The sequence below is a fragment of the Bombina bombina genome, chromosome 12 (assembly GCF_027579735.1).
Source record: "Bombina bombina isolate aBomBom1 chromosome 12, aBomBom1.pri, whole genome shotgun sequence".
NCBI lineage: Eukaryota > Metazoa > Chordata > Amphibia > Anura > Bombinatoridae > Bombina > Bombina bombina.
In genome coordinates, this window is record NC_069510.1 from 96,771,493 (window position 1) to 96,794,733 (window position 23,241).

The 23,241-nt window shown below is 39.1% G+C and overlaps 1 protein-coding gene across 1 annotated transcript in view; it reads left to right on the plus strand.

Moving 5' to 3' along the window:
* Positions 1–4,264: 4,264 nt before the first annotated feature.
* Positions 4,265–23,241, plus strand: part of SLC6A8 (solute carrier family 6 member 8) — a 74,830-nt gene continuing 55,853 nt past the window's right edge. The window contains exon 1 of the mRNA XM_053695829.1: positions 4,265–5,028. Within this exon, the coding sequence (XP_053551804.1) occupies positions 4,755–5,028 (274 nt within the window). The 5' untranslated portion in view covers positions 4,265–4,754. The remainder of the gene's footprint in view (positions 5,029–23,241) is intronic.

Genomic DNA, 23,241 nt, shown 5'->3' on the forward strand with positions numbered 1-23,241 from the left:
AGTAAATGTGTTATATGCAGAGTATATATACACAATTAAGTACTGCATTGCAAAACTTCTGCATACATAGTAAATGCTTTATATGCAAGAGTATATATACACAATTAAGTACTGCATTGCAAAACTTCTGCATACATAGTAAATGTGTTATATGCAGAGTATATATACACAATTAAGTACTGCATTGCAAAACTTATGCATACATAGTAAATGCGTTATATTCAGAGTATATATACACAATTAAGTACTGCATTGCAAAACTTCTGCATACATAATAAATGCGTTGTATGCAGAGTATATATACACAATTAAGTACTGCATTGCAAAACATCTGCATGCATAATAAATGCGTTAAATGCAGAGTAGAGCTGCAACAACTAATCGATATAATCGATAATAATTGATTATGAAAATAGTTGTCAACGTATCTGATAATTAATTAGTTGGTTTACGATTAGTTGGTTTGCACACAGCACCAGCTGCTTCACTCCAATGAGCTCCTGCACATGGTTTTGTGTTTTATGGTTATGTCCTTAGCCTAAAGGAAGTATACAGACATTTTCTTTTCACTTTTTAAGGACAGTATCATTTTCTTTTTAAGTTTACAACTATTCCTGACTTATATGGAGCCAAAAATAATAGGAGTCATCATTTGCATTGTTTATGTTAAATCAGGTGATTTTGGACTATGCTTTGCATGATATAGTGCCAAGCATGTTATTATTTTTATTTTTTTAATAAATTGTGATTTGTACCAAATTGAACCTCTAAGTATATATTTGTTATTTTAAAAGCATACTAGATATTTTTTTCCATAACCTTATAGCTGGTTATTTACCATTGCATTTGGAAGCTTAAGATATTTTTATATTAGAATGAAGTCCAGGTTTACTTTATTGAGAGGCCCCATGTCAAGGAAGAAATCACTTTGCATTGGTGGAGCTAAATATCCCTTGGCAAAACTCTACTTATGCATCTCAGGCTCCTCAACACCATCTGAGTGCCTCTTCTCTGCTGCAGGCAAAATAGCTGCAAAAAGAGACCCAGCCTCAGACAGGAGCATGCGATCATGTTGACATTTTTGCATTTCAATGCAAAGTTTCTGAAAGAGTGAATAACAGAATCTTATTAACAATGATACTCTACCTCTTTCTAGCTTTACCTCTTTTTAAACAGTTTGTGGTTTTGTTTTGCTTAAATATAAAAATGTGCTTGTGTTAATGTAAAGTTTTAGTCTGAAGTTTTATATTTGTAGCACTCAGCATGTGGTATTTATTTTAAATACAGGAATAAAATATTGATTTTTTTATATCCGATTAGTCGATTAATCGAAAAAATAATCAGTTTATTAATCGATTATGAAAATAATTGTTAGTTGCAGCCCTAATGCAGAGTATATATACACAATTAAGTACTGCATTGCAAAATAACTGCATACGTAATAAATATTTATATATGCACAGTATGTATCAGCAGTTAAGCACTGCATTGCAACACATCTGCATAGATAGTAAATTATTTATATGCAGAGTATATATTTGACATGTGCGCAGTGGAAATATTTGTTTCGGACCAATTCGGATTTTTTCGAATTTCGTTTTGGATCGATTAAAATTCGGATACATTCGAATGTATTTGTTTTGGGCTTCATTTGGATTCGAATAAATTCGGAATGCATTTGTTTCGGATTTGATTAGTAAATTCGGAAGTTCACTATGTGTTATGTTGATTCAGATGGTTCCAAGTTACACAAACGGAATTATTTCACTGTTCTATCTCACTAAATCTCACTAAATTTAATTTTTAGACTGAATTGTGATTAGTCCATGGCCATTCGAATGTAACAAATAAATCCAAACTAATTCGGATTTATTCGTTAAAAATGCATTCGGACTAGTTTAGTTTTGTTGCTAGGGTAATTCCGAAATACGAATCGATTTGAATCTTCGAATTTGCCGAATTTGTCCAAATTTCGATTCAGAACGAAACGCACATGTCTAGTATATATACACAATTACGTGCTGATTTATCAAGCCTTTTTCTTCTCACAAGACAACCTGCAGTCGGTATTTATCAAGCAGCAGTCAACAGATCGCTGCTTCCCTACTGTCTTAGGTGGAGAATTTCAATCTCCCCGGTCTCATCTGCATGATTGGCTATGCGCGGGCAGAATTGCATATATATAGGGATTGCGTGCAATGATAAATCGCCAGAGGCGAGCTGGGGCGGACAGGGGCTAATATGTACGCACCTGTCCACCCTCGCTTGATAAATCAAGCCCAAAGTATAATTTTTTTAAATAAACTGATTTGTTGTACACAGAGACAGCAATCCATGACAGATCACTAGAGAAATCATATCTTAGCGCAATTTATCAGTTGTATATGTGCGTTGTGTCATTGGATCATCTGATGTGTAAGCTTCGAGTAGTGCATTGTTACTCCTTCAACAAAGGATACCAAGAGAATGAAGCAGATCTGATAACAGAAGTACATTTGAAAGTTATTTAAAATTGCATGTTCTGTCTGACTGGTTAAAACAAAATTTAGGGTTTCCTGTTCATTTAAGGTATGTGTGACGTGTGCAAAAGATAAATATATTGAGCCCAACACTGAAGACATTGCATGGTAATAGTTTAACATTAGTGTTAAAATGGGCTGTACTCTGAGGAATTGTCTGCAGATTGTGGGCCAGATTACAAGTGGAGCGTAAAATTGCGCTTACGCGAGCGCAATATTTGCTCTCCGCTCGTAATACCAGCACACGCAATTGTGTTCTGGTATTTGAAGTGTGGCGTAATACGGCATGACCTCGCCTTCGCATTGCTAGGAAGCTATGCACTCAATAAAGCGCGCTTCCATAGGCTCCAATGCCGTCAGACAGGAAGGGGGTAAGTTGTGCAGCGATGAGCAACAAATGGAAATATATATGTATATCATAAATATATATTTATCTGTTAATATGTTTATATACACATATTAACACAAAAATATATATGTATATAATCATATACATATATATTTATTTATAGCGAACACACAGTTTATATAGACCGCTATGTAAACGCACTTTTCATTTGACTTTTTTTTTAACACTCCACACCTGCAACATTTAACCCAAGTTCCAGGTAGCAATAACCAGCTACTTGTAATGGCTGCTTATTTATCCCGTGCCCGCAAATGGGAAAATTTGCCCGTTTGCGGGCGCGCAATAAATAAGCACTCCACTTGTAATCTAGCCCCCGTATTAGTTGATGGTGCGCTAAATGACATTACAACATGACCGCAATTATGCTGATGATGCAGTTTATAAATGATCTAGCGCTGGTGTGTTTACTGCCTCTAGAATTACACAGCTTCAGGAATGCTGGCAGCTGTTTCATTTGTGTCCCTATAAAAAATATCTGCAGATTTCCGTGAGGATATTTTGTCATATTTTACTTTTGTCATTTGAGTTTATTTTCTTCTTTGTTCATTTTATAGTTCTAAAAACCTTTCTCGTTTTTTTCCTATAAGAGGCGAAGGGAGCATAATTTGCTTCTATAGGGTAGTAATTCAGTTGGTTGCCTTTTGTGACTTTCATACTTGTGTAAATAACACTGCTGTGAGTGGTGATTTATGGGTGACGCATAAAGACACAGTCGCATTTCCCCTGTACTGCAAACCCTCTGCTAACATTCACTGTGTGCTTCCTTTCTGTTGTCAGCTGAATAACTAGCAGGTCACTTTCCTCTGACAGGACCTTCCCATAAATCCTAAACTACTGCCTTGGATTTCTTTGAGGCAGGTGCATTATATTATGCAGGGAGCTGGGCAGAGGAGCTTACAGTCTAAAGTCCCTATCTAGCCTCGACTGTCTTCCTCTCAATCCTGGAAATGGATCCTTGCCTGGACTGACCAAAATAGCCGCTGTGTAAGATATGATCCTTACGACAGCAAAGGGGATTTACTCAGCTGCCTGAATGAACTGAGAAAGAGAGAGGGAGGGGGTAAGGGGAGGAGAGATCCACAGAATATTGAGGGAGAAGTAATGATCTAGGCTGGAGCTTAGAAAGCCTCCTGACACAGAGAGATTGTTATTTAGTCACAGGGATCCTCAAATTACAGTGGATACCTTGGGGTAGTGTGCTAGGTGCACCAGAAAAAAAAAACAGGGCAGAAAAGAGGGGAGTGAGATATCGGATAGAGGGGAGGGCGAGAGAACACATAGAGGGGAGGGCGAGAGGGAGGGCAGCTCTGTGACTTCATCCATTCCTTGCTTTTTAAGCCCTGGGATGCAGGAGAGTCGGATTTACACATCTCTGCAGCAGTACTAGGACACATCGGATTCAGCACCAGCTCAACACTCAGTGTCTTCCAGATTCTGGGAGCTTCTGGTGTCAAGCTGGGCATCCAAAATTTTGTTCTTCTTTGTCACCCTCTGCAGTAACCCATGAGATACTTCCGGCTAACCTTTAAGTGCTTTGTGGACGGTTTCTGATTCTCTTATCATCTTTGACCCCCTGTTTAGTCCTTTTAGAGGAATTTCTCCTTGTACAAACCTCATTTGCCAAACTTTTACTTTTTTATATATATATTCTATATTTTTCTATTTGACATCCATAGTATTCTTTGTATTTATAAGTATTATTTTGAAATTAATTTGGTGAGGTAGGTAGACACCAGGACTGAAGAAGAGATAAAGGAGAACAGAGGGAGAGAATCAGAGGGGTGTGTAGGGTGTTCTGTAGAGGGTGAGAGGGGTAGATTGGGACGATGGAGAAGACAAGGTTGTCCTTGGATAACGGCAGCTACAAAGTGACTGTGGAGGAGAAGAACGGACAGTTGATACCGAATGGACATGACTCAAGCGTGTGCCACAATGGGTCAGTGAAAGGGGGAATGGCTTATTCCTCCGGTTCCAAAACCGCTATCCCTGAACGGGAGACCTGGACCCGCCAGATGGATTTTATAATGTCCTGTGTGGGTTTCGCTGTGGGACTCGGCAATGTTTGGAGGTTCCCCTATTTGTGCTACAAAAACGGAGGAGGTGGGTATGTGCGGAGATAACCGTTACTAACATGCGCACTAGGTTTATCCTTGGAATAGCTAACATTTAATTTGACAACAAATTCAGAAAGTAATTCCTCATAAAAATGTTTAACTGTAGTAGCAGTAAAAAAAAACAAAAAACTTAAATGCACTTTTAGTATGTATTTTGCCTGCTTTTCCTTTAATTAAACTCTAAAAATTGTTTTTTTTCCACTGTCCCAGAGAGGTTAGAGGGCATCCTGGAACATGCACAAAAGTGATTGCTTGATCAGTACAAGGACATCAGCTGCTATATACTGGGCATATATAAAACATTCTTTGCGTATGCAAACCTTTTGGAATGCAGCGCTTAATTGCTGATATGTACTGTTCATATATAAAACATTTATTGTGCATGCAGATATTTTAGAATGCAGCGCTTAACTGCTGATATATATACTATGCATATATAAAACATTTATTGTGTATGCAGACCTTTTGGAATACAGTGCTTAATTGCTGATATAAATATATATATATATATATATATATACACTATGCATATTTAAAACATTTATTGTGCATGCAGATATTTTTGAATGCAGCGCTTAATTGCTGATATATATATATATATATACTATGCATATATAAAACATTTATTGTGTATGCAGACCTTTTGGAATACAGTGCTTAATTGCTGATATAAATATATATATATATATATATATATATATATATATATATATATATATATACACTATGCATATATAAAACATTTATTGTTTATGCAGACATTTTGGAATGCAGCGCTTAATTGCTGATATATATTTACTATGCATATATAAAACATTAATTGTGTATACAGACCATTTGGAGTGCAGCGCTTAATTGCCGATATATATATGTATATAAAACTTTTTTTTGTGTATGAAGACCTTTCAGAATGCTGCTCTTAATTGCTGATATATATATATATATATATATATATATATATATATATATATATATATATATATATATATATATATACTATGCATATATGAAACTTTTATTGTGTGTGCAGACCTTTTGGAATGCAACGCTTAATTGCTGATATATAGTATTCATATATAAAACATTTATTGTGTATTCAGACCTTTTGGAATGCAGTACTCAAATAAATATCAGGTTTTCAAATGTGCAAATTGTGTCTGATGAATTGAAATACAAGCGCAATGAGCTTTCTACTACCGCTTTACAATAGCCATTAAAAGTAAAGAGCATACTATATTTGTATCTGATACATTAAAGGGTCTAAAGTCTACTTGATTTTTTTTACTGTTTAAAAAGATAGATACCACCCGTACCCCAGCTTTGCATTACCAACATTGTTATATTAAAGGTATACTGAAGCCAATTTTTTTCTTTTGTGATTCAGATAGAGCATGCAATTTTAAGCAACTTTTTAATTTACTCCTAGTATAGATTTGTCTTTGTTCTCTTGCTATCTTTATTTAAAAAATAAATTACAGAACCCTGGACAGCACTTGTTTATTGGTGGATGAATTTATCCACCAATCAGTAAGAACAACCCAGGTTGTTCACCAAAAATGGGCCGGCATCTAAACTTACATTCTTGCTTTTCAAATAAAGATACCAAGAGAATGAAGAACATTTGATAATAGGAGTAAATTAGAAAGTTGCTTAAAATTGCATGCTCTATCTGAATCACAAAAGAAAAAAATTTGAGTTCAGTGTCCCTTTAATATTCTTTTTAACCTGTAAGTTTGCCAGCAGGCTGCCCCTTATCTTAGTGATTTTTATTAGCTTTTTAAATCTTACACAGCAGCCAGCCAGTGCTAGTTCATGTGTGCAATATAGATAAAACTGTGCTCACTCCGGTGGAGAATGATAATGGTTATACAAGAACCAGCACTGATTGGCTAAAATGCAACACTGAGATAAGGGGGCAGTCTGCAGGGGCTTAGATACAGGTAATAATAGAGGTAAAACAGTTTAATAGTGTTGGTTATACAAAACTGGGGAATGGGTAATCAAGGGATTATCTATCTTTTTTCAAACAATAACATTTTTCAAGTAGACTGTCACTTTAAAATGCTTTGGTTAAACAGGTTAATGAACAACTTCTAATACCCTATTCGGCATTATTGATTGCACAGGGCAAGCAGAAAATAACACACATTGCGTGTTATCCATTGCGCTCCACTTGCAATCTAGGCCTTATTGTTTATGCAGACATTTTTTCAATGCAGCCCTTAATTTCTTATATATAATGTGCATATATAAAAAGCATGTATTGTGATGCAGACCTTATGCAATGCAGCCCTTAATTGCTTATATATACTGTCTTGCATATATAAAAAGCATGTATTGTGATGCAGACCTTATGCAATGCAGCCCTTAATTGCTTATATATACTGTCTTGCATATATAAAAAGCATGTATTGTGATGCAGACCTTATGCAATGCAGCCCTTAATTGCTTATATATACTGTCTTGCATATATAAAAAGCATGTATTGTGATGCAGACCTTATGCAATGCAGCCCTTAATTGCTTATATATACTGTCTTGCATATATAAAAAGCATGTATTGTGATGCAGACCTTTTGCAATGCAGCCCTTAATTGCTTATATATACTGTCTTGCATATATAAAAAGCATGTATTGTGATGCAGACCTTTTGCAATGCAGCCCTTAATTGCTTATATATACTGTCTTGCATATATAAAAAGCATGTATTGTGATGCAGACCTTTTGCAATGCAGGCCCTAGTTGCTTATCGATACAGTGCATATATAAAATGTATTGTGTATGCAGACTTTTTGCAATACAGATTCTAATTGCTTATATATACTGTGCATATATACAATGTATTGTGTATACAGAGACCTTTTGCAATGCAGATTCTAATTGCTAATATATACTGTGCATATAAAAAATGTACTGTGTATGCAGACCTTATGCAATACAGATTCTAATTGCTTATATATACTGTGCATATATAAAATATACTGTGTATGTAGACATTATGCAATGCAGATTCTAATTGCTTATATATACTGTGCATATATAAAATGTACTGTGTATGTAGACATTATGCAATACAGATTCTAATTGCTTATATATACTGTGCATATATAAAATGTACTGTGTATGCAGACCTTATGCAATACAGATTCTATTTGCTTATATATACTGTGCATATATAAAATGTACTGTGTATGCAGACCTTATGCAATACAGATTCTATTTGCTTATATATACTGTGCATATATAAAATGTACTGTGTATGCAGACCTTATACAATACAGATTCTAATTGCTAATATATACTGTGCATATATAAAATTTATTGTGTATGCAGACCTTATGCAATACAGATTATAATTGCTAATATATACTGTGCATATATAAAATGTACTGTGTATGCAGACCTTATACAATACAGATTCTAATTGCTAATATATACTGTGCATATATAAAACATATTATGTATGCAGACCTTTTGCAATACAAATTCTAATTGCTTATATATACTGTGCATATATAAAATGTATAGTGTATGCAGACCTTATGCAATACAGATTCTAATTGCTTATATATACTGTGCATATATAAAATGTACTGTGTATGCAGACCTTTTGCAATGCAGATTCTAATTGCTTATATATACTGTGCATATATTAAATGTACTGTGTATGCAGACCTTATACAATACAGATTCTAATTGCTTATATATACTGTGCATATATAAAATTTATTGTGTATGCAGACCTTATGCAATACAGATTCTAATTGCTAATATATACTGTGCATATATAAAATTTATTGTGTATGCAGACCTTATGCAATACAGATTCTAATTGCTAATATATACTGTGCATATATAAAATGTACTGTGTATGCAGACCTTATGCAATACAGATTCTAATTGCTAATATATACTGTGCATATATAAAACATATTATGTATGCAGACCTTTTGCAATGCAGATTCTAATTGCTTATATATACTGTGCATATATAAAATGTACTGTGTATGCAGACCTTTTGCAATGCAGATTCTAATTGCTTATATATACTGTGCATATATTAAATGTACTGTGTATGCAGACCTTTTGCAATGCAGATTCTAATTGCTAATATATACTGTGCATATATTAAATGTACTGTGTATGCAGACCTTATGTAATACAGATTTTAGTTGCTAATATATACTGTACATATATAAAACGTATTGTGTATGCAGACCTTATGCAGTGCAGGCCCTAGTTGCTTATCGATACAGTGCATATATAAAATGTATTGTGTATGCAGACTTTTTGCAATGCAGATTCTAATTGCTAATATATACTGTGCATATATCAAATAAGTATTAAGTATGCAGACCTATGCAATGCTTAAAGGGACATGAAACCCAATTTTTTTCTTTCATGATTAAGATTGAGCTTGCCAAGATAAACCTTTCAGCAAAGGATAACAAGAGAAGGAAGCAAATTAAATAATAGAAGTAAATTGAAAAGTTGTTTAAAATCGTATTCTCTATCTGAATCAAGAAAGAAAAATTTTGGGTTTCATGTCCCTTTAATTGCTGATATATACAGTGCATATTTAAAACATGCATTGTGTATGCAGGTCTTTTGCAGTGCAGCACTTGATTGCTAATAGCTACTGTGTACATATATAAAACATTATGCATATATAAACATTTATTTTATGCCCCTTTTAATCATTAGCATATACTTGCTAATATTAATGTGTGCAACAGAGAAACCTGATACAGTATACTGTGCCTGTGTTATGTGAGCTGTATAAATAGATATTAGCAAGTGCCATCAATACAAGCCCAGCAAGGAGAACAAGCCATAAATATTTTGTGCCAACTTCAGAATTTTGTAATTTCCCTATTTAACTAAACCATTTTCTATAATATTAAAAAAAAATGTTTACTCTTAAAGGAATATGAAACAGATTTTTATTTTCTTTCATGATTCAGATAGAGCATACAATTTTTAACAACTTTCCAGTATACTTTGATTTGTTCTCTTTGTATCCTTTGTTGAAGGAGCAGCAATGAACTACTGAGAGCTAGCTGAACACATTGGGTGAGCCAGTAACAGGAGGCATATATGTGTAGCCACCAATCAGCAGCTAGCCCCCAGCTCCTGAGCCTACCAAGGTATTCTTTTCAACAAAGGACATCAAAGAGAATGAAGCAAATTTGATAACAGAATTTAATTGAAAACTTCTTTAAAATTGTTCTGTCTGATTCATGAAAGAAAAATGGGGAATTGTTCCTTTGTGTTTGTTTTTGTAATGTAAATATATCTGTGTTTGCTCCTTAAACTATCACCTGTTCTCAAAGACATGACCTTACAAATGGACTGAGTCTGCAGGTAAAGCAGACCTGCTAATGTTATCGTTAGATATTGAAATGATAATTATGGCTGGGCACAACCAGCTATTTCTGATACAAATACCTCTGTCTCCTACCACCCCACCCCCCTCCACCACACACACACACTGTGAGATTAATTAGAGGTAATGGGGCATATGTAACAAGCTCCGTATGGAACTTGATGCCCCGTGTTTCTGGCGAGCCTGCAGGCTCGCCAGAAACAGCAGTTATGAAGCAGCGGTCACAAAGACCGCTGCTCCATAACCTGTCCGCCTGCTCTGAGCAGGCGGACAGACATCGCCGTAAATCAACCCGATCGAGTACGATCGGGTTGATTGACACCCCCTGCTGGCGGCCGCGAGTCTGCAGGGGGGGGCGTTGCACCAGCAGCTCTTGTGAGCTGCTGGTGCAATGCTGAATACGGCGAGCGTATTGCTCGCTGTATTCAGCGAGGTCTGGCGGACCTGATCCGCACTGTCGGATCAGGTCCGCCAGACCTTAATAACTAGAGTCCTATGTCTCTTATTAACATATATATTCTAAAGAAAATATGTTTGTTATTCATTTAGTGAAGGTGGTGGTTTCTACAGAAAAAAACAGCTCATTCAAATAATAAAATAAAGATAAAGAAGCTGTTTCCAAGCAATTAAATACACTTCAGCAGGTAAAATGGACAATTGGGAACACATTAAAGGGTAGGAAATTTTAAAATATCCCTTTAATGTTCTGGGTGGCAAAATCTGGAGGACATTCAGTGAGTGCGGGAACTGTATGCAATAGTAACGTTGCTGAAAGTCATGTAGCCTATAGCTGGACAACACTGTTATTTGTATTGTTATATGTGTCAGTGTATTGCACATAAGTGTATGGTGTGTACATTAGTGACAGTCATAGGTAAGGAGCCTGTTTCTGGGGCTTACATAAGAACCCTGCTTCTGAGGGGTATGAATAAGGAACCAGTTCCTGTGGGGTGTATATAAGAAACCTGCCCTATTTGTCCTACAAAAGGAGTTTAATCCTGGGGGTGCATATAAGCAGCCTGCTCATTGGGTGTGCACATAAGGAACCTGCTCCTGTGAGGTGTATATAAGGAGCTTGCCCTAGGGGTCCTACATAATGAGTTTGCGCTTGGAGGTGCATATAAGGAGCCTGTTCCTTGGAGGTGCATATAAGGAGCCTGCTCCTTGGGGGTGTATATAAGGAGCTTGCTCCTAGGAGGGGTTTTACAAGAAGCTTGCTCCTGGGAGGGTTTTTACAAGAACCTTGATCCTTGGAGGGGTTTTACAAGAAGCTTGCTCTGGGAGGGTTTTTTACAAGAAGCTTGCTTTTGGGAGGGGTTTTACAAAAATCTTGCTTTTGGGAGGGGTTTTACAAGAAGCTTGCTCCTGGGAGGGGTTTTACAAGAAGCTTGCTCCTGGGAGGGGTTTTTACAAGAAGCTTGCTTTTGGGAGGGGTTTTACAAGAATCTTGCTCCTGAGAGGGGTTTTACAAGAAGCTTGCTCCTGGGAGGGGTTTTACAAGAAGCTTGCTCTGGGAGGGGTTTTTACAAGAAGCTTGCTCCTGGGAGGGGTTTTACAAGAAGCTTGCTCCTGGGAGGGGTTTTACAAGAAGCTTGCTCCTGGGAGGGGTTTTACAAGAAGCTTGCTCCTGGGAGGGGTTTTACAAGAAGCTTGCTCCTGGGAGGGGTTTTTACAAGAAGCTTGCTTTTAGGAGGGGTTTTACAAGAAGCTTGCTCCTGGGAGGGGTTTTTACAAGAAGCTTGCTTTTGGGAGGGGTTTTACAAGAAGCTTGCTCCTGGGAGGGTTTTTTACAAGAAGCTTGCTTTTGGGAGTGGTTTTACAAGAAGCTTGCTCCTGGGAGGGGTTTTACAAGAAGCTTGCTCCTGGGAGGGGTTTTACAAAAAGCTTGCTCCTGGGAGGGGTTTTACAAGAAGCTTGCTCCTGGGAGGGGTTTTTACAAGAAGCTTGCTTTTGGGAGGGGTTTTACAAAAACCTTGCTCCTGGGATGGGTTTTACAAGAAGCTTGCTCCTGGGAGGGGTTTTAAAAGAAGCTTGCTCCTGGGAGGGGTTTTACAAGAAGCTTGCTCCTGGGAGGGGTTTTTACTTGAAGCTTGCTCCTGGGAGGGGTTTTTACAAGAAGCTTGCTTTTGGGAGGGGTTTTACAAGAAGATTGCTCCTGAGAGGGGTTTTTACAAGAAGCTTGCTTTTGGGAGGGGTTTTACAAGAAGCTTGCTCCTGGGAGGGGTTTTACAAGAAGCTTGCTCCTGGGAGGGGTTTTACAAGAAGCTTGCTCCTGGGAGGAGTTTTACAAGAAGCTTGCTCCTGAGAGGGGTTTTACAAGAAGCTTGCTCCTGGGAGGGGTTTTACAAGAAGCTTGCTCCGGGGAGGGGTTTTACAAGAAGCTTGCTCCTGGGAGGGGTTTTACAAGAAGCTTGCTCCTGGGAGGGGTTTTACAAGAAGCTTGCTCCTGGGAGGGGTTTTACAAAAAGCTTGCTCCTGGGAGGGGTTTTACAAGAAGCTTGCTCATGGGAGGGGTTTTTACAAGAAGCTTGCTTTTGGGAGGGGTTTTACAAAAAGCTTGCTCCTGGGATGGGTTTTACAAGAAGCTTGCTCCTGGGAGGGGTTTTAAAAGAAGCTTGCTCCTGGGAGGGGTTTTACAAGAAGTTTGCTCCTGGGAGGGGTTTTTACAAGAAGCTTGCTCCTGGGAGGGGTTTTTACAAGAAGCTTGCTTTTGGGAGGGGTTTTACAAGAAGATTGCTCCTGAGAGGGGTTTTTACAAGAAGCTTGCTTTTGGGAGGGGTTTTACAAGAAGCTTGCTCCTGGGAGGGGTTTTAAAAGAAGCTTGCTCCTGGGAGGGGTTTTACAAGAAGCTTGCTCCTGGGAGGGTTTTACAGGAAGCTTGCTTTTGGGAGGGGTTTTACAAGAAGCTTGCTCCTGAGAGGGGTTTTACAAGAAGCTTGCTCCTGGGAGGGGTTTTACAAGAAGCTTGCTCCGGGGAGGGGTTTTACAAGAAGCTTGCTCCTGGGAGGGGTTTTACAAGAAGCTTGCTCCTGGGAGGGGTTTTACAAGAAGCTTGCTCCTGGGAGGCATGCACATTTCCCCCACACCAGCCATGCATAACATTTCACTAAATGTCCTTGCATTGAATACAAAGGACACCATTTCAATTATAAGCAATTGTTTTGCTCATACAACAGGTTATGCTCTGCAAATATATAAATCAGGCCTGGCAGATAAGAAGTATCTGCCTCATATATAAGGACTTAACCCTAATGTGCCATGCAGTTAGCTAAATAGATTAACCCATTGATGGCCCGTTCAGAGGACTGAAATCCATTACTTGCAGGCCTCTCTGCCAGTCAGTGAGTTAAAATCTAATTTACCTGATGAGCCCTCATATAATGCAATGTCAGCTTGAGAGTTGCAGGGTCAGGGGTGCATTATTATATTGCCAGGCTAGACTGGGAAGTGTCGAGCAGTGCCCTGTTGTGTGCCAGACTGTACAGAAGTGGGTCACTAAGCAGTGAGACTGTGACCCTGGTCTTCTTCTCACCTACAGCCTATGCAGTATACAGAGACGTTTCAGTCCTCCTGGCTGTATGTGAAGCTCTGGGGGCAAGTGGGTTCATGTTGTGTATGGGGATAAAACAGTTTATAGATAAGGTGTGATTGTACTTTACAGTTGTGGGAGAAAATCTTCCTTTGTGGCTGACTGTGATTATTGCTGGTTACTTATTGATGAAGCAAATAACAGTAGCAGTGATAACAATATCCAGTATTCATGCACTGACATGTGTACATATAGTCACTGAATACGGCAGGCACGTGTACATACTGTTACTGAATACACCAGGCACGTGTACATACTGTTACTGAATACACTAGGCATACATGTACATACTGTTACTGAATACACCAGGCACGTGTACATACTGTTACTGAATACGCCAGGCACGTGTGTAAATACTGTTACTGAATACGCCAGGCACACGTGTACATACTGTTACTGAATACACCAGGCACGTGTACATACTGTTACTGAATACGCCAGGCACATGTGTACATAATGTTACTGAATACACCAGGCACACGTGTACATAATGTTACTGAATACACCAGGCACGTGTACATACTGTTACTGAATACGCCAGGCACACGTGTACATACTGTTACTGAATACGCCAGGCACACGTGTACATACTGTTACTGAATACACCAGGCACGTGTACATACTGTTACTGAATACGCTAGGCACACGTGTACATACTGTTACTGAATACACCAGGCACACGTATACATACTGTTACTGAATACACCAGGCACGTGTACATATAGTCACTGAATACACCAGGCACAAGTGTACATACTGTTACTGAAGCACACATACTGTATATTTAGTACACCAGACAAGCACACATACTGTATATTTAGTACATCAGACAAGCACACATACTGTATATTTAGTACACCAGACAAGCACACATACACATACTGTATATTTAGTACACCAGACAAGCACACATACTGTATATTTAGTACACCAGACAAGCACACATACACATACTGTATATTTAGTACACCAGTCAAGCACACATACAGTATATTTAGTACATCAGTCAAGCACACATACTGTATATTTAGTACATCAGACAAGCACACATACTGTATATTTAGTACACCAGGCAAGCACACATACTGTATATTTAGTACACCAGACAAGTACACATACTGTATATTTAGTACACCAGACAAGCACACATACTGTATATTTAGTACACCAGACAAGCACACATACGCATACTGTATATTTAGTACACCAGACAAGCACACATACTGTATATTTAGTACACCAGACAAGCACACATACACATACTGTATATTTAGTACACCAGTCAAGCACACATACAGTATATTTAGTACATCAGTCAAGCACACATACTGTATATTTAGTACATCAGACAAGCACACATACTGTATATTTAGTACACCAGGCAAGCACACATACTGTATATTTAGTACACCAGACAAGTACACATACTGTATATTTAGTACACCAGACAAGCACACATACAGTATATTTAGTATATCAGTCAAGCACACATACTGTATATTTAGTACACCAGACAGGCACACATAGACATACTGCATATTTAGTACACCAGACAAGCACACGTACACATACTGTATATTTAGTACACCAGACAGGCACACATACACATACTGTACATTTAGTACACCAGACAAGCACACATACTGTATATTTAGTACACCAGACAAGCACACATACACATACTGCATATTTAGTACACCAGACAAGCACACATAGACATACTGTATATTTAGTACACCAGACAAGCACATATACACATACTGCATATTTAGTACACCAGACCAGCACATATACACATACTGTATATTTAGTACACCAGACAAGCACACATACACATACTGTATATTTAGTACACCAGACAAGCACACATACTGTATATTTAATACACCAGACAAGCACACATACTGTATATTTAGTACACACCAGACAAGCACACATACTGTATATTTAGTACACCAGACAAGCACACATGCACATACTGTATATTTAGTACACCAGACAAGCACACATACTGTATATTTAGTACACCAGATATTATTACTAGAGATGTGACCCTTGCTGTAGTACAACCTGTATGGGTGGCTCAGCACAGTGCTATCATTACTACTAGAGATGTGACCCTTGTTGTAGTACAACCTGCATGGGTGCCTCAGCACAGTGCTATCATTACTACTAGAGATGTGACCCTTTTTGTAGTACAAACTGTATGGGTGCCTGAGCACAGTGTTATCATTACTACTAGAGATGTGACCCTTGTTGTTGTACAACTTGTATGGGTGCCTCAGCACAGTGCTATCATTACTACTAGAGATGTGACCCTTGTTGTAGTACAACCTGTATGGGTGCCTGAGCACAGTGTTATCATTACTACTAGAGATGTGACCCATTTTGTAGTACAACCTGTATGGGTGCCTCAGCACAGTGCTATCATTACTACTAGAGATGTTTAGTACACCAGACAAGCACACATACTGTTTATTTAGTACATCAGACAAGCACATATAATGTATATTTAGTACACCAGGCAAGCACACATACACATACTGTATATTTAGTACCACCAGACAAGCACACATACACATACTGTATATTTAGTACACCAGACAAGCACACATACACATACTGTATATTTAGTACACCAGACAAGCACACATACAGTATATTTAGTACATCAGTCAAGCACACATACTGTATATTTAGTACATCAGACAAACACACATACACATACTGCATATTTAGTACACCAGACAAGCACACATGCACATACTGTATACTTAGTACACGTCAGACAAGTACACATACTGTATATTTAGTACACACCAGACAAGCACAAATACTGTATATTTAGTACATCAGACAAGCACACACATACTGCATATTTAGTACACCAGACAAGCACACATACTGTATATTTAGTACACCAGACAAGCACACATACTGTATATTTAGTACACCAGACAAGCACACGTACACCAGACAAGCACACATAGACATACTGTATATTTAGTACACCAGACAAGCACACATACACATACTGCATATTTAGTACACCAGACAAGCACACATAGACATACTGTATATTTAGTACACCAAACAAGCACATATACACATACTGTATATTTAGTACACCAGACCAGCACATATACACATACTGCATATTTAGTACACCAGACCAGCACATATACACATACTGTATATTTAGTACACCAGACAAGCACACATACACATACTGTATATTTAATACACCAGACAAGCACACATACTGTATATTTAGTACACCAGACAAGCACACATACTGTATATTTAGTACACCAGATATGCACACATACTGTATATTTAGTACATCAGACAAGCACACATACTGTATATTTAGTACACCAGACAAGCACACATACTGTATATTTAGTACACATACACATACTGTATATTTAGTACACCAGGCAAGCACACATACACATACTATATATTTAGTACATCAGACAAGTACACATACAGTATATTTAGTACACCAGACAAGCACACATACACATACTGTATGTTTAGTACACCAGACAAGCACACATACTGTATATTTAGTACACCAAACAAGCACACATACTGTATATTTAGTACACCAGACAAGCACACATACTGTATATTTAGTACACACCAGACAAGCACACATACTGTATATTTAGTACACACCAGACAAGCACACATACTGTATATTTAGTACACCAGACAAGCACACATACTCATAATGTATATTTAGTACACCAGACAAGCACACATACACATACTGTATATTTAGTACATCAGACAAGTACACATACTATATATTTAGTACACCAGACAAGCACACATACTGTATATTTAGTACACCAGACAAGCACACATACGCATACTGTATATTTAGTACACCAGACAAGCACACATACTGTATATTTAGTACACCAGACAAGCACACATACACATACTGTATATTTAGTACACACCAGACAAGCACACATACTGTATATTATTTAGTACACCAGACAAGCACACATACGCATACTGTATATTTAGTACACCAGACAAGCACACATACTGTATATTTAGTACACCAGACAAGCACACATACACATACTGTATATTTAGTACACCAGACAAGCACACATACTGTATATTTAGTACACCAGACAAGCACACATACTGTATATTTAGTACACCAGACAAGCACACATACTGTATATTTAGTACACCAAGCACACATACTGTATATTTAGTACACCAGACAAGCACACATACTGTATATTTAGTACACCAGACAAGCACACATACTGTATATTTAGTACACCAGGCAAGCACACATACACATACTATATATTTAGTACATCAGACAAGTACACATACACATACTGTATATTTAGTACACCAGACAAGCACACATACTGTATATTTAGTACACCAGACAAGCACACAAACTGTATATTTAGTACACCAGACAAGCACACAAACTGTATATTTAGTACACCAGACAAGCACACATACTGTATATTTAGTACACACCAGACAAGCACACATACTGTATATTTAGTACACACCAGACAAGCACACATACGCATACTGTATATTTAGTACACCAGAAAAGCACGCATGCTGTATATTTAGTACATCAGACAAGCACACATACTGTATATTTAGTACACCAGACAAGCACACATACTGTATATTTAGTACACCAGACAAGCACACATACTGTATATTTAGTACACCAGACAAGCACACATACACATACTGTATATTATTTAGTACACCAGACAAGCACACATACACATACTGTATATTATTTAGTACACCAGACAAGCACACATACTGTATATTTAGTACACCAGACAAGCACACATACTGTATATTTAGTACACCAGACAAGCACACATACACATACTGTATATTATTTAGTACACCAGACAAGCACACATACTGTATATTTAGTACACCAGATACGCACACATACTGTATATTTAGTACACCAGGCAAGCACACATACAGTATATTTAGTACACCAGGCAAGCACACATACAGTATATTTAGTACACCAGATACGCACATATACACATACTGCATATTTAAAGCTGCTGCTCTCAGTCTCCTGCTGTTATCAGCAGTGCACACATAAACAGGAAGGCTTGTGCAATAACAGTGAACGTGTATAGCTGCACTCTCAGCTGCCTTGCTATGAGTGTCATTGCTGCATTTGGTATACAGTATCCTGGAACACTGTGACATCACTACACACAAGGAGGTGACTGCGCTGTCACTGCAAGGAATCCATCAGCTTCCCTTTAGTTTTCACGTCTGCAGCCTGCACGCCGAGCACATCTTGTAATTATTAACAGGGGGCAGAGCTCACACAGCACTTGAGATAGTGAGAAGAAAGGGCTAGTGCAAAGGTTTACAGTGCTCTGTGTCACCTTGAAAAACTTCTGTGAGTAGCAGCAGAGCTGGCTAAATCCATCATAGTGATGTGCACTGTAAATAGCTTCATTCAGTCACATCATATATAGCTTCTGTCAGAGAGACACTCACAAGCTGCTGCCCTCTGGTTACTATCATTCCCCTCTGTTACTCTACTCACTGGCATAGGCACCCTGTGTACTTGTACAGTGCTATCATTACTACTAGATATGTGACCCTTGTTGTAGTACAACTCATATGGGTGCCTCAGCACAGTGCTATCATTACTACTAGAGATGTGACTCTTCTTGTAGTACAACCTGTATGGGTGCCTCAGCACAGTGCTATTATTACTACTAGATATGTGACCCTTGTTGTAGTACATCCTGTATGGGTGCCTCAGCACAGTGCTATTATTACTACTAGATATGTGACCCTTGTTGTAGTATAACCTGTATGGGTGCCTCAGCACAGTGCTATCATTACTACTAGATATGTGACTCTTTTTGTAGTACAACCTGTATGGGTGCCTTAGCACAATGCTATCATTACTACTAGAGATGTGACTCTTGTTGTAGTACAACCTGTATAGGTGCCTGAGCACAGTGCTATCATTACTACTAGAGATGTGACCCTTGTTGTAGTACAACCTGTATGGGTGCCTGAGCACAGTGTTATCATTACTACTAGAGATGTGACCCTTTTTGTAGTACAACCTGTATGGGTGCCTCAGCACAGTGCTATCATTACTACTAGAGATGTGACCCTTGTTGTTGTACAACCTGTATGGGTGCATCAGCACAGTGCTATCATTACTACTAGAGATGTGACCCTTGTTGTTGTACAACCTGTGTGGGTGCCTCAGCACAGTGCTATCGTTACTACTAGAGATGTGACCCTTGTTGTAGTACAACCTGTATGGGTGCCTGAGCACAGTGCTATCATTACTACTAGATATGTGACCCTTGTTGTAGTACAACCTGTATGGGTGCCTGAGCACAGTGCTATCATTACTACTAGATATGTGACCCTTGTTGTAGTAGAACCTGTATGGGTGCCTGAGCATAGTGCTATCATTACTACTAGAGATGTGACTCTTGTTGTAGTACAACCTGTATAGGTGCCTGAGCACAGTGCTATCATTACTACTAGAGATGTGACCCTTGTTGTAGTACAACCTGTATGGGTGCCTTAGCACAATGCTATCATTACTACTAGAAATGTGACCCTTGTTGTAGTACAACTTGTATGGGTGCCTTAGCACAGTGTTATCATTACTACTAGAGATGTGACCCTTTTTTTAGTACAACTTGTATGGGTGCCTCAGCACAGTGCTATCATTACTACTAGAGATGTGACCCTTTTTTTAGTACAACTTGTATGGGTGCCTTAGCACAGTGCTATCATTACTACTAGAGATGTGACCCTTGTTGTAGTACAACTTGCATGGGTGCAGTGCTTGCTAATAGTGCAAATCTGCACTAGTATTATTTATTAGGGTGAGTTGCCAGCATTGCACAAAACATCTGCTCATTTTAAGTAATTGGGCGACTCAATTATAAAAAGATTAATTTAGAAACTGAACAGCACCTTGTACATATAACAGTAGGCCACTAGTATCAAATTCATAACTTTCAGACTGGTAACATTATGCATACTTACATATGTATACACATACACATGCGCACACAGACATCTACACACACAAGTAAGCCCCGACATGTACACACACACAAGTAAACACACAAAATCTTACACATAGGCCTGTACAAATAGACATAGACACCTATATAATATGCTCACACACACAAACACATATATATTTAGATACACACATATACACACAGTGTTAATACTTATGTAGAGTATTTTTGCTATATTTTTGCAACTAAAAACGACACACACAAATATACACACAATGTTAGAGATTATGTAGAGAATTGTATTTTCACAACTAAAAAAAGACGCACACAGATATAGACATAAATACACAGATACACACGCAAGATGTTTTGCATTATTGGAGGAGACGTGTGCTCAGTACAAATTTGTTATATCAGTTAATAAATCCTGAAAATATACTCACAGGCTGGTTACTGATTTTACAGGATTGTATGCATGTAGTACCCAAGCAGATAAGATAAACAGAAAGCGAGCATTTTCCAAACTCTGCAACACCACAGGAACTGTGTGCTGGGGATCCCTGTGCTGGATGATCCCTATACTGTGTGTTGGGGGTTCCCTGTGCTGTGTGTTGGGGGTTTCCTGTGCTTTGGGATCTCTATACTGTGTGTTGGGGGATCCCTATACTGTGTGTTGGGGGATCCCTATACTGTGTGTTGGGGGATCCCTATACTGTGTGTTGGGGGATCCCTATACTGTGTGTGGGGGATCCATATACTGTGTGCTGGGGGTTCCCTGTGCTGTGTGGTGAGTAAATCCCTGTGCTGGGAGATCCCTATACTGTGTGTTGGGGTCCCTGTGTTGTGGGTGATCCCTGTGTTGGGTGATCCCTGGGCTGGATTATCTGTGTGCTGGGGGATCCCTGTGCTGTGTGCTGGTGGATCCTTGTGCTGTGTGCTGGTGGATCCCTGTGCTGTGTGCTGGTGGATCCCTTTGCTGTGTGCTGGTGGATCCCTTTGCTGTGTGCTGGTGGATCCCTTTGCTGTGTGCTGGTGGATCCCTGTGCTGTGTGCTGGTGGATCCCTGTGCTGTGTGCTGGATGATCTGTGTGCTGGTGGATCCCTGTGCTGTGTGCTGGATGATCTGTGTGCTGGTGGATCCCTTTGCTGTGTGCTGGATGATCCCTATGCTTGGAAATCCCTGTGCTGTGGACTTGGGGTTTCCTGAGCTGTGTGATGGGGGGTCCCTGTGTTGTGGGTGATCCCTGTGCTGGATGATCTGTGTGCTGGGGGATTCCTGTGCTGTGTGCTGGATGATCCCTATACTGTGTGCTGAATGATCCCTATACTGTGTGCTTGGGGGATCCTTGTGATGATGTGTTGGGTGAATCCCTGTGCTGGGGGATTCCTGTGCTGTGTGCTGGATGATCCCTATACTGTGTGCTGAATGATCCCTATACTGTGTGCTGGGGATCCCTGTGCTGGATGATCTGTGTGCTGGGGGATTCCTGTGCTGTGTGCTGGATGATCCCTATACTGTATGCTGGGGGATCCCTGTGCTGGATGATCTGTGTGCTGGGGGATCCCTATACTGTGTGCTGGGGGATCCATATACTGTTTGTTGGGGGATTCCTATACTGTGTGCTGGGGGTTCCCTGTGCTGTGTGGTGGGTAAATCCCTGTGCTGGTAGATCCCTATACTTTGTGATGGGGGGTCCTTGTGTGCTGGGGATCCCTGTGCTGGATGATCTGTGTGCTGGGGGATTCCTGTGCTGTGTGCTGGATGATCATTATACTGTGTGCTGAATGATCCCTATTCTGTGTGCTGGGGATCCCTGTGATGATGTGTTGGGTGAATCACTGTGCTGTGTGCTGGGGGATTCCTGTGCTGTGTGCTGGATGATCCCTATACTGTGTGCTGGATGATCCTTATACTGTGTGCTGAATGATCCTTATACTGTGTGCTGAATGATCCCTATACTGTGTGCTGGATGATCCTTATACTGTGTGCTGAATGATCCCTGTGCTGATGTGTTGGGTGAATCCCTATGCTGTGTGCTGGGGGATCCCTGTGCTGGATGATCTGTGTGCTGGGGGATTCCTGTGTTGTGTGCTGGATGATCCCTATACTGTGTGCTGGATGATCCCTATACTGTGTGCTGGATGATCCCTATACTGTGTGTTGGAT